This window comes from Watersipora subatra, chromosome 10 (assembly GCF_963576615.1).
Source record: "Watersipora subatra chromosome 10, tzWatSuba1.1, whole genome shotgun sequence".
Lineage (NCBI taxonomy): Eukaryota > Metazoa > Bryozoa > Gymnolaemata > Cheilostomatida > Watersiporidae > Watersipora > Watersipora subatra.
The window spans coordinates 6,234,851-6,248,149 of NC_088717.1; the positions used below are offsets into that span (position 1 = coordinate 6,234,851).

The following is a 13,299-nucleotide window of genomic DNA, read 5'->3' on the forward strand; positions in this document are numbered from 1 at the left end:
GGACAGTGAAGTTAATACAAGTGGAATTAAACTAAGGTCAGCGAAACTAATACTAGTGGAATTAAACTAAGGTCAGTGAAACTAATACTAGTGGAATTAAACTAAGGTCCGTGAAACTAATACTAGTGGAATTAAACTAAGGTCGGTCTAATGTCCAATTTGGCCTCAAAGTATTGAAAAAAATTGGCACATAATTTAATGGTTCATTTTAAAGCTTGATTCTAATCGCACTTCATCGGTGTTTTTTACCAATAGCAGCAAAGGTCATTTCACTGATACTATATGGCCCCCTCCAGTATCAAACGTAATAAATAGACAGGCGATTAAATTAATACCATTTGCTAAAAAAATGGTTAAATCAAGCCTCCTGCTGAAAAAAATTGCCCGATGATAAAAAAGACATTACTGAATATTCCGACGAGCAAGAAAGGTCACAACAGGCAGACAGCTCAATGACTTGCCTGGTAGCTGGAGCCCTGTCGTTCATAGAGTGTCACTTGACGTTCGTATAGAACTTTTATCTCATCCTCGTCTGATGACGAATCCTCATCATCTTCATCATCATTTTCATCATCATCATCGTCTTCAACTTCCTCTTCCTCATCTTCGACATTCACCTGACCGGTTGGCTGCTCCAATAACGACGGTGTGATTGGAGTCTCTACTTTTGAAACTGTGTCGGTGGAACAGAGGAAATAAAGCAATAATTTTATAACTGCAACAACTCTATCAAAATATATAAAGAATCTCTAAATAAAAAGGACTATAACAAAGAGAATGCACACACACACACTGATCAAATGCTCACCGACTGCAGGAAGGTCAGCTCGAGATTCCTGTGCTTGTCTTACAAACTCCTGACTTTCTTCAAACTTTTGTTTAAACTCTGTGGCTATAGCGATATTCTTGAATCGCACAGCAATTCTTTCTACAGGGACATCTAAACGGAGCAAACACCCAAATTAGTTTATCAATTATGCTATAAAGAAGCATAGGAGTGGCAATAAATACGAGGAAAGATGAGTTGGTATAAAGCTATACTGTAGGATTGAGCAGAACACTGTTGGTGTTTCGACTTACTTTCGATGCTAGTGTCAGCATAGTCCTTGGCAAACCAACACCAAGCAGTCTCGGAGGTCGTCATAGGGAGAAGCTTAATGGAGGGTTGTATAAGGTGGTTGCAGACTAATTTGAATACTTGTTCTCTGCGCAGCAGTATCCTTACTGTACCTGCGGGTCACAATCTTTACACTAACCAAAACTATCTTAGAGATTGTAACATGAAAGGCAGCGAAGTGAGACATCGTATTAATACAAACCATTTTCGGCGTGTTTGAGCAACTTCAATTCACCAACACCTCGTTCCTTCCACTCGTTGATCACCGGGTCAAACTTGTACAGCTTGGCTCGGTTACAAAATATCCTCTCTTCATCTTCCTCACCTACAAAGAGGTATCATGCAAGAGTCTGCTTAGAAATAAACAGCATTTTATAAAGTCGCTAATTGTATTTGCTAATTATTTTACTGCTGATCATAACTACCCAGCTTTTTTTAAGAACAAGTCTCTACGCCTTTGGGGCCATTTCTGGCAATAATAGTGTTAAATATGAAAAATAAATTCCTGTTGGTAGTTCCATTTTGGCTATAGAAGCAAAAAATAATATTAATGTTCTATTTTTGCACAAAGAAAATGTCAGTAAACAGTACCAGGTCCATTTCAATTGTTCTCTTGTGACTATTATTAGCCAACATACAAGAGTCACACTGACCAGAACGAGTTTGAATCTTTTACTATATAAGAGATTTAGCTAAATTTTTGTTTATAACAATGCTGTTTTGTTAAAGCGATTTGCTTAAATGATTTCTAGTGGATTCTAAACACTATCTGAAAAAGTTATAAAAAATGTATCGAAGTCATTTCATAAATGTCTCACAATGATAAAATATATCTTTTAATCAAACACTATTTAACATAAATGATTGCTAATTAGTTGTTTATAAAATCTATAAATATTGTTAAGATCCTGAATCATAAATTTTTATCTTATTGTAAAAGCAACTTGAAAAATAATGCTTCATTAAGCCCCAAATTTTCAGGTTCCAAGTTTCATAGTTATGGCTAGACCTCTGGCAACAAATTAAAATTAGAAACTGCTAGAACGTCGCTCGCGTCTTTGCACTGCATACTACAAGTTTTACAAACCTGTTCGGACTTCTATGACCTCAGGCAAGACTTCAATGACTGGTTTAAACTCTGTCTGCGCATCAAATGTTTCTGGATTGTCAGCATCTTCCTTTGCCATATCTGAACTTCCTCCAAAAAGTGTGCTGCCGGCCCCGGACCACTTGAAACCTAATGAGACACACTAAGTGCAAACTTCCCATTCAAGCCAAAGCAAATGCTAACACAAGAGAGATATAAACAAAGATGAGATCGCAAAAATATTTGAATACCTTCTGTTTTCTGGAATGCATTTGTGTTGCTCGCTGCCGAGAGCAATGAAAAGTCGACGGAACTGGTGAAGTTAGCAAAGGTGTTCTCCTCTGCTGGTGCACTTTCTGCTCATGAAAAAGAGCAACTTATACGATGAAGAACATCGAATCATAATCATCGAAACATAATCGCACAATTGCTAGAGAGAACTATCTCAATCTTTGTATTTTTATGCTTAGGCAGATCCTAATTACGCCGATGCTGAAATGACTGAACGCAAGCAATGCAAATGACAACTATGACTGCAGGATCAGAAAGACAAGGAAATAAAATGATGATCTATAGCAGTGAAGTGGTGACAGGAATCGACTGAATACTAGAGAGATCTAACGCTATCGCTGGAGTTGCCGACTGGCAATTAAGGCACAAGGGTGCCTTCTATAAGCGTTTGAAAGTGTGTGCAAAGAAGCTACATTAACTTTCCATATTTCATTTGTAATAATGATGCATTGAAAGCTAGTATCAACTCGTGATTTATGTTCACAAGCACCCTGAATGTCCATTTTAGAAGATTACAAAAACGTTCCAAGTCTGAATCAAATAAAAACAACAAGCAGACGCATAGCGTTAATGAAGACTAACAGACAGACACAATATTATAAATTGGGATTTATTAATATAAGATTAATCTGATCCAAAAAGCTAATGGTTTTTTAAAAACTATTTAAATACTGTTTTGATACTTGTTACACTGGAAGTGAATAAAAGTGGAACCATTATAATCAACTATTTCAGCCAATCGCACATATGCCGACTTTATCCCTTCCAACATAGACCTACATGTTCGTCGTCAAAATAACACATCTGCAACCCATTGCCGATGCGTCATAGGCGCATTGGCTACACAAACGATGGATCGTTTAGCTAACAGTTATCAAAACAACTGCTTGATTTGATAACTGTTGGTGTGTGTGTGTGTGCCTTGATAACAGTTATCAAAACAACTACATCATGGCGGCAGGCAACTCTAGAAATTTTCAAAGTCAGTTATGATAGCTCGTGGAACTTGTTATCTAGCATATCAAACTAGTTTCACACAAGAGGCAATAATTCTAAAAAAACGATTTGATTCACTTCACAACGATGATATTCAGCGAGAATCTCTTAGTCGCCTAATCAACCCCCTGCTAACATTTTTGTGATATTGGCAACAAAGATTCACTTTACTAGTTGGGTGAAGTGGAGAAGAGTGAGCAATTTGTGACATTAATGTAAAGGGGTGTCTTCAGCAATCTCAGTTAGCCATCAACTAAACCAAGCGTTGCACTGAGAACAAATGAAAAAAGTTTTACCGATATAAAGGTATCAACAGACGATAGCTGCAAGGCATAAGCTAAAAGGAAGCTGATCGAAAGCAGAAGGGAGTTCAACCAACCTGATTTACTGTTAGTTTGCACTAATTTGGCACTCCTGGAAGCTAGAGAGAGTCCAGGCAATTTTGTATATGGTTTCTCATAAAATAGGTGGTCCAGCAAATTGCCTTCGTGAGCATCACAACCTAGAGAAGTCAACTTAAGAAATAACTTGAAGAACAGGTTAAAACAACAAATAACAATGTTGAGGGTGTTTCAAATCCTCAATCTCAACTCCTCTGAGGTATGTGAAAAAAGTATCCACTGTCACAGGATAAGAATCGGCTGAAGCCCCCGCATCCATAAATTGAGAGTTTTCTTCTATATTTTGCTTCCGATGATATGAGATTGACTGGGTAATTACACTATCGACTAAACTCACTAAAGGATAGCCCATAAGCTAATCCGATAAAGACCCTGATATAACTTGCTGAGCGCCTCTGTTTTACGAAGTGAGGCTGGTAATTCAAGCTAACAAACAAACAAACTATTTAGAATGATCTTGAGTTAAAGTTTTAATGATACTTTGAGAGAGAAAGAGGTGTATCCTTATATCCTCTACCAATGCGACCTCCGTAACTTGGTTGCGTGTATCATTATCATTGTATTGCCAAGTCATCATAAAACCTTTAAATCCTCAACAATTGTGAATAGTTTGTGATTGTAACATGAACAACATACACACAAACCCTACATGTAGGTTTTCTAAACTACCCGGAATGAAGACTACAAATTGTATAATGACAAATTTGGCCAATTTCTCTACAGGTTTTGGTTAAGCATTTAGTATATACTATATAGTAGGAAATGTAGGCAGCATACACCCAAGCAGTGTGGCCTCGTTACGCGAATATGAGCCATCAAATTAATAGGCAGTAGTATGAGACTGTTACAAGGCAAAAGAGAGAGAGTTGTCTCACCTATGCATCCTCGACAGTCTTTTCTCTTTTCATACAGGTAAAACCCATTAGGTAAGAGAAATTCCTTCGCCTTCCTTACCAGCGTCTCATCCGGACGGTTCTCACACACAAACTCCACATCTGACTGGCCACTCTCTAGCCTCTTGCTAAAACTGCCAACTGATTTGCCATTCGCATGTCCTCCACCAAATATCGTATCGGATGAAGTACTTTCTCCTGCATCACTAGCGAATAAAGATCTAACACCAGACGGTACGCCATTACTGTTATTGTTTTTACTTGTGTCACCACCAACAGATAGCGGAGAATCCTGTTTTGATAATCCACCTCCAAGTGACGTTTTGGTAGATGGAGCAGAATCACTGGAAGTTGGACTAAACTTAGCCTGTGCTAATAATGATGTGCCACTAGGGGCAGTCACCGGTTTGTCAGCGACAGGTATCATTGATTTGCCAGGGGTGGAGACAGAAGCGGGGTCAAGTTTTGTTGCTGACATTCCCTTGTTGGTACCCCCTTGTACAGGGGTCCTTGACTTAATCTGCTGTGAGCTAGCAATTGAAGAGCTCGAGGAGTTGTCGCCAGCCTGCCCTGCCATCTTTGCAAATAAAGCTTTAGGTGAAGATTTTTCCTTGGTTGCTGTAGCGCCGCCGAACACACTAGGTGAAGCCGAGCCGCCGCCAAATATATTTACGGCTGCGGACTGGTTACTAGGAGTTCCAAAGACCTGGGAAGGAGTCTTCGGGTTTACTGGACTACATACAACTGAGTTACCAAAGAGAGATGTGACATTTGTAATATCACTAGCAGATGTCACAATGGCTGGTTTCGCTGGAGTGGCTGGCTTCCCAGAGGATGCTGGTTTCTCTGGAGTAGCTGGTTTACTTGGAGTTGCTGGTTTCACTGGAGTTTCTAGCTTCGGAGGGTGAGCAGGTTTTACTGGTGTTACTGGTTTTCCTGGAGTAGCCGGTTTATTTGGTACAGCTGGTTTTACTGGAGTTGTGCTACAATATAGATCATGCATTAGGGTGCTCTAAGGACATTTATCACAAAGCAACTCTTTGGTCACCTTCAATGAAAGATTAACTCAGAAAAGCTATCATGTATCACTGCTAGGTTACAAGCCAAACATATTACTCACTGGCTTTGGGTTTCACTAGCTGTTTGTGACCTGTTTCCTGTGTTGGATTCGCTTGATGGCCTGGATCGGGATTTCTGGGGAGTGACACTTTTTAGTTTCTGTTCGGGAGCTTTTTCACCCTTCTTGGCGGCATCAAAGCAGGTTTTGAACTCGGCAGCAATGTCCGCTGTTTTAAACCTGAAGCAGCAACATTCAAACCACTCAAACATAGTGCAAGCATTAACAACACCAGACAAGAATGACTAGCTTTAATTGTATGATGGAGGCAATAAAACAAGGAATCATGCTGTTGTCTTTGGCTGGTGTCTCCATGACAAACCCCACCTAGAAACAATGGCATGTAGCATCAACTCCTTACATCAATGACCTATCTTCATAGGGACAATGGACAATAAAGGCTCATCCTAAGTAGATTTCAAGAGACTGACAAAAAAAACTGACAGTCCACTGCATACATTTGCTCAATGAGTAGCTCGCTGAAGAATCCATTCCATAGCATTAACCTAGTATCTTACCACCTCCCAAAACTGTACATTTATAAACTTTTATCAGCTTGATTAACGATCAAGCATTGTAGATGTTTCCACGCATTTTATGAGCATACAGAAAATATTTCAATTTCCTGATGATAACAGCTTGAGGTACGATATTAAAATTCCAACCTGAATTTAATTGTTTAACAGACAATTCAATTATTATTACTAAAGCAGTTTTGATCACAAACAGTCAGGCAAGGTATTAGGTAATACCCGGATCTTAGCAAATGGTCAGAGGGTTTTTATTCTTGTTCTTATACTTCAGGCAAGTCATTCATGCGGCCATGCTGTGACCCACACAAATAATCTTTCACACCAAACTCATTGACAAACTCCTATGCGTATCAACAGACAGAAATCAAAACATACAAATCAATTTCTCTTTGCACCGTTAAAAGATTGACATGGTGAAAAGTGTATCAATGTGGCTCGATGATTATTTGATTTCTAAAAATGGTTTGACGAGATAACAGTGTAAACTGATATTACCTTGGTTAGAGAGATAATAACTCAAAAGCCAGATAGTGATGAATAGATTTCTTTAGCAAATATCATCCAAAATGTTGTTATATTGTTTTGTTGAGTTCCATGTTCAGAGGACCCCGCCACATGAGATTAATTCATTCCAGTGTTGGTATCGGAAGGTGAAAATGACATATACAGGGGTATACGACTCCATTTTACACATAGTAATTATCTATTGCAAACACCCCAGGTAAAAAACATCTACATTTTATATAACTACATACTAAAATTTATTAACAAAATAATATATTGACCTTAGTAACTATAGTTACCCACAGTGGTTTTAGTGTATTTAGTGTTTATGATCTGTTTATGATTATGATTATTACTTCTTCCTTTAACACCGTCATCAGTCTTAGGACCCATGGCTAATGAATTAAAGTTATATATGTAGTTAAATAGTTATAAATATAGTGAATGAAATTTATAGTAAATATTACATTAAACACTAAAATGCACATAAAATGTTCACTTTAACTTATCACTAATGTTTGTTTCACTCAGCAATTCACTGTTTGCAATACTCAGCATTTACGAAGCACAAAGATGGCTGATCTGAGGGAGAGAGCGAGCATCGAATCTCTTTCATGCGGTGTAGGAGGAAATTCGGCAAACAGCATATTGGCATATTTGTGATTCCGACATATTCAGCACACCGATCGCCAATTTTTGTTGACTCCGTTTGGCGAGAAAATGCCACAACGAGGGGACAAAAAAAACATTGTGTCCCGCATAGTAAGACGAAAAACTTGAAAACAAGGACATCGTAACTCGGGGTGCTCTGTACTTTATTACTCAAACTCGTTCTAACTGGAAAATCGAAAAAGAATTTATTTGAAGAGTTAGCTTTTGCGACCTTCTTTACAGTACAAATTGACTCCTGTTGCCCAGGGCAGACTGAGTTTGATATACCTGTTTTACATAGCGTGCATTTTTACCAATATTATTGTTGCTGTTATTGCAACTATCTATTCTAACTTACGAAATAATTTAATCTTTATTTTTAAAAAAGTTGTAACAAAACTGCTAACTAAAAGTGAAACATGTACTAAATACCATGGTGCCGTAACATACATAACCATACTCAAGACAACAGCATGTTTAAGGAGTCATGCCTGTAAAAGTCTGTACCGAGTATCATACAGGTCTATATGTATTCATTATGTTGCAGGATGACCAACCTGATCGCGAACATCTCCTCAGTACCAGCGCTCTCTGCAAAGTCCAGTGCGTACCATATCCATGCCTTGCCACCTGCGTTCTCCATGGCAGTTAAGCTCATGTCTGGTGTGATCAAGTGATTGCAAGCAAGCTTAAGTACTTTCTCTCGTCGTAATATGATTCGCACCTTTTTTGTTTCCTTATGTTGCAGTATCTTAACATCTCCAAGTCCTTTTTCCTTAAACTCACCGTTGCTATACCTGCCAGAAGATGTACAGTGAGAGGCTGGATGGGCTCTGTACCACAAACATCTACCTAGTGACTAAACAACTCAACTAATATTACAGGACTCGTAAGTCTATGGAGCTAATAGGGGCTTTAGGAGTAAACAACTCTCTGAATATGTATGTACTGATCGACTAACTTTATGTATATACAACACGTCTGTTTACAGGCTATACAACCTGATGCATGCACTATTCCATAGATCTATGTATCTATGTACACTATGAATAATGGTCTCCAAACTAATTAACTCTATGAACCTATCTGACTAGCAGAGTTAATCTATGCATGCACTATTCCATAGATCTATGTATCTATGTACACTATGAATAATGGGCTCCAAACTAATTAACTCTATGAACCTATCTGACTAGCAGAGTTAATCTATGCATGCACTATTCCATAGATTTATGTATCTATGTACACTATGAATAATGGTCTCCAAACTAATTAACTCTATGAACCTATCTGACTAGCAGAGTTAATCTATGCATGCACTATTCCATAGATCTATGTATCTATGTACACTATGAATAATGGTCTCCAAACTAATTAACTCTATGAACCTATCTGACTAGTAGAGTCAATCAAGTTTAAAGAATGTGAGGCAGCACCAAAGTTCAAATATTGTGTAAAAATTGTCAATGGGCAGACAACTTTACTTTAATCAAGTAGGAAGTAACGCTATTCAACAACAATTACGAAGTCTTGTCATTATAGTTTGGTATTCGACTATCTATAGCACAAGCCAAAATATCTAAGGTTACACATTACTACTTTGTTTTCTTAATTACCCTGTCATTTTCTGTGGTTTGAGGCTGTTGAAGAGCTTTGTTGAAATGGCCTAGTATTTGCCACAAAAACTAGTTTTATTACCAATGTAGTTATGATATTGCTAATTATAACTATATGTACTCCAAAAATATAGTATATAATTATATATATACTATAATATATTATTATTAATGATAATATCAGCTAATTCTTCGTATATGCATTACAAAGAAATTAAGTCCAATGTGTGCTGTTGCCCACAAATACAATCAATGGTACCGTAAAACCTCTATTTGAACGCCCCCTTTATTTGAACGCCCCCTTTATTTAAACGCGACTTCTATTTGACCGCCACTTTGGCATTCTCTGAGCTTCACGAACCCATAGGTGATCAGTAGAAAAGTGTCCACAAAATGGTACTAATAATGACTCATTTACATCAATAACCATTAATAATTCTTTCGTTGTTATTGTTTCGTTGTTGCTGTTCATATCGAAGTCCATTTTTTAACTCCAAAGCTTTACAGTTGTACGTTAAAACTTGGGAAGCAACGCCGAAGGAATAATAACTGTATCAGGCTAATAGTAGTTCGTAGTTTAACCTTGCTTCGACCTATGTGAAAAATGATTTAGTAATTGCGATAGAATTTGTTCTACAACTTTGAGGCTATGACTTCTGTTTAGCACACATGTGCCAGAAAGATTAAGCGTGGTTTCTCTTTATTTGCGTGTATTTTAAATCGCGATGCGTAAATGTATTGCTCTGCAAAAAATTGTTTAGACACTAATATTGACTAGTTCATCATTGCAGAAAAAGAGTTGAGTTTAGAAGACATTGTGGAAGGTATTGAACAGCTAGAAGAAATTGAAATGTGTCCAAACGACAGCAACAATCAGAACGCAACTGGCGGAGCAAACGATGAAAATATTTTGGTTTCAAAAACGTTAATTTTGTTTACACATGTATTATAAATATGGTTTGTTTATATCACTTGGTCTCAAATGTACATTTGTAGCATTTGATAGATTATTATTTTTACATGATAAATTGCAGATTTATAGCATATTACTTGGCAGCATTACTGCGGTTATCTATACTCAGCTTACAATGGAACAACGTTCATTACTGCTTTTCTATTGCACATGAAAAGCCAGTTTTGGCTGCAAATGTAGCAAACATTTCAATGAGTGCAATGAGGTTTTATGCAGCATGGTTAAAGCTATACAATGTATATATTTCTCAAAGTTTGCATGTGTGTATGTCCGGCTATAGCTATTAAAATCATAGAATGAAGAATCCGTATCGCAGAAGATTTGATCTCTAACCCTCTCATTCGCCAGTCCAATGCCTTACCAATTAAAGCACATCAATTATATCAGTGTACTGTTTCAGCTTATTCAGGTTCTTCAATATCTTGGCTTTCAAATGAGCCATTGTTTGACATGGTGAGACAGAAATTGGTTGGTGTTTATAGGATTTCCCCAGAGCTCTACCACAGAAATGTTCAATGGTATAGGCGCGCAAACTATGACATCACAATTTTCAAATTCGGTGTTGTGTGCTCTTACCGCTTGTTTATCAACTACGATAACGACGCTAGTGGCAGGCGATTAGGCAGGTAGGTAGGACAACTCTAGAGAACCAATGAAGATGACAAAGAAATCAGTGTTATTAGCTCTCCATGTACAGATTACTTCTATGATAAATAGCTCAGATTCCAAGCACCATACTATGTTTTCCCGATGATATTATGCACTAGCCCTCTCTTTTTGTTGTGATGTTGAGGGGCATGACTGAGGCTAATTAATTTCAAGAAATTTACATATAGTCCTAGGGCTACGCCATTGCAGGTCACAATTTAATTGATGTGATTTCATTACCTTTATCGACGACAGTATATTTATTGAAGCATAATCATATTTAGAAAGCAACATAGAAAGCGATACGAATTCTTCAGGTAATAATACTACTACAACAGCAACTACTTCCACAACTTATGGTTCTAAAGGCTTATGAACGAAAGGATGAAAAAGCAAACTCTACCAATCACCCGAAATCTATTAACCCAGAACATGTGTTTGTATTGGTCGGGCGTTAGCACGATCCCGGGCATTGTTGATTATCAAAAATCCTAGTTTATTATTACGTAACGTTGTGGGTTTAAGAGCACCGATTGTCACAGAAAAACGCAGCTTCAATGGCAGCGAAAAGGATCGATGACCTAAGGCTGAATGCTAATTATGACATCACATTGTGGGAACCACAACCAAGTATTTTTTTATTGCAGGACATACTTTTGACACCCTGTTTTTCATAGTTCTATTATTCTTTGTGTATTGAATATATGCTCATTCGAAAGCCAAGACTCTGATGTACTGAAATATATGATAAGAGTACTGATATAATTGATGTACTTTGAGGCACATGTCTTTATATGGGTGCAAATACCCTACCGCTCTCAGTTACGGTGTAAGTTACGGTTTCAGCATAATTTTATGCGCGCTCAATCGTGAGAGTAAGTAGTTAGCTCTTATTAGTAAGCTTACTCAAATTAGCGATTGGCAATGTACGAGGCTAATAGCAAGTGGCAGGCAACTACATTACCTCTCATTGTTTATAAACTTGATTTTAATACCCATGCAATGTCGGTCATTTTGCTACTATGGTTATAAAATAAAAATATGCTTTCAAATTTAGATTGAAATAAAAAATTGAAAGCTCCAACAAACTTCGATGCAGGCTATGATCCTCATAGGTTAATTGCAAGCAATACATATCAACTATCAGAGACATTACTCAGCATTCCAATGCATATTTATTGAGAAGTTTACGATAATTTTAAAGGTAAGTTACAGCAGAATTTTCGCATCAAAAAGTGTTAATGTGGCTCCTTCCGAATGCGGTTGCAAATTATAGGCGACACTCACTTCGCCCGTAAAAGGGTTAAAGATCCTCTATTTAAACAGCATCTCTAATAAAGTGCCACTTTAAGAAAAGGGTTGAAAAATAGAGCGCCATGACATTCAAATAGAGGTTTTACGGTTTATCACTATAACAAAAATTTTGAGTCAGCAAGGTTTAATATTACTTGATTTTTTGTTTTGGTTGTCCCAGGCTCATTTAAAGAAGAAAAAAACAGCCCATGCAAAATCTTCCATTTTCAGCTGCATTAAACATGTAAAAACTGTTCATTTTTGTATTAAATGGAAATACAAGTAGTAATTAACATTTGCAGTAGTCAGGAGCTCGTAGGAAAAATGTGAAAACAGGAAATCAAAGGTTTAATCAGTTGTGATTAAACATTTGATTTCCTGTTTTGAACTTCTAGAATGAAAACACTAGTTTTATTGACATATTAAAATTTTCCTATGACACACCCTAAACTATATTAACCCCTGGAATGATACTTTTTGTAATACGTTTGATGTAGCGAGAGTTCAATATGAGCCACTGAAATATAATTACCTATACAGTTTGGCTCGGTGTACATATAGCTCCTCCTCCTCCTCTTCTCCTGTTTTCACATCAACAAGGTCGGGAAGATCAATGACCGGCTCAAAATGAATGTTTGCTCCATCACCATCTTCCTCCACGTAATTACCTGCCATTCATGTAACAAATATTGTCAGGGTGTTTGTTAGTTACACTGCTCGTCTATTGAAATAGCAAACATATTTAGAATTTATAAATGGCAGTAGTTTGGTTATCGTAGCCTACAGACATTATTCGTAAATTGTGGTTAATCATTCATGAAGTGGCATGCGCTTAGAAATGAACGTACATTAGATCTTAGTAGAGTTTATCAGAAAGTTTCGGTAGTTTTCTGCCCTTTGAGATGGTTTTTGATGTTTGAGGTGTCTAACTGCCAGAATGTTTCAAGATTAAAACCAACAAAACTGGATCGCAATTAAAACGCTCAGGAGAAATATATGTACAAAATGATGTCACTAGTTGTTATCGTTGCTATAGCTGATATCGGTTATAGAGTTCAAGTTACAGCGTTATACGTCTCTATATATGGTCTCTCTGCAACTTTATACATCATTTGTGAGCGTTTCAGCTGCAGTCAAGTTTTGTCAATTTTAATCTTGAAACATCCTGACTGTCAGATC

The 13,299-nt window shown here is 37.3% G+C and overlaps 1 protein-coding gene across 1 annotated transcript in view; it reads right to left on the minus strand.

Annotated features, from left to right (window-relative positions):
- The window catches only part of LOC137406702 (E3 SUMO-protein ligase RanBP2-like), an 89,399-nt gene that overhangs the window by 3,659 nt on the left and 72,441 nt on the right, over positions 1–13,299 (minus strand). The window contains exons 34-44 of the mRNA XM_068093317.1: positions 12,653–12,788; positions 8,148–8,387; positions 5,906–6,082; positions 4,768–5,768; positions 3,871–3,993; positions 2,456–2,560; positions 2,205–2,354; positions 1,320–1,442; positions 1,081–1,230; positions 809–940; positions 462–679 (exon numbers count right to left, since the gene is read on the minus strand). Of these exons, the coding sequence (XP_067949418.1) occupies positions 462–679; positions 809–940; positions 1,081–1,230; positions 1,320–1,442; positions 2,205–2,354; positions 2,456–2,560; positions 3,871–3,993; positions 4,768–5,768; positions 5,906–6,082; positions 8,148–8,387; positions 12,653–12,788 (2,555 nt within the window). The remainder of the gene's footprint in view (positions 1–461; positions 680–808; positions 941–1,080; positions 1,231–1,319; positions 1,443–2,204; positions 2,355–2,455; positions 2,561–3,870; positions 3,994–4,767; positions 5,769–5,905; positions 6,083–8,147; positions 8,388–12,652; positions 12,789–13,299) is intronic.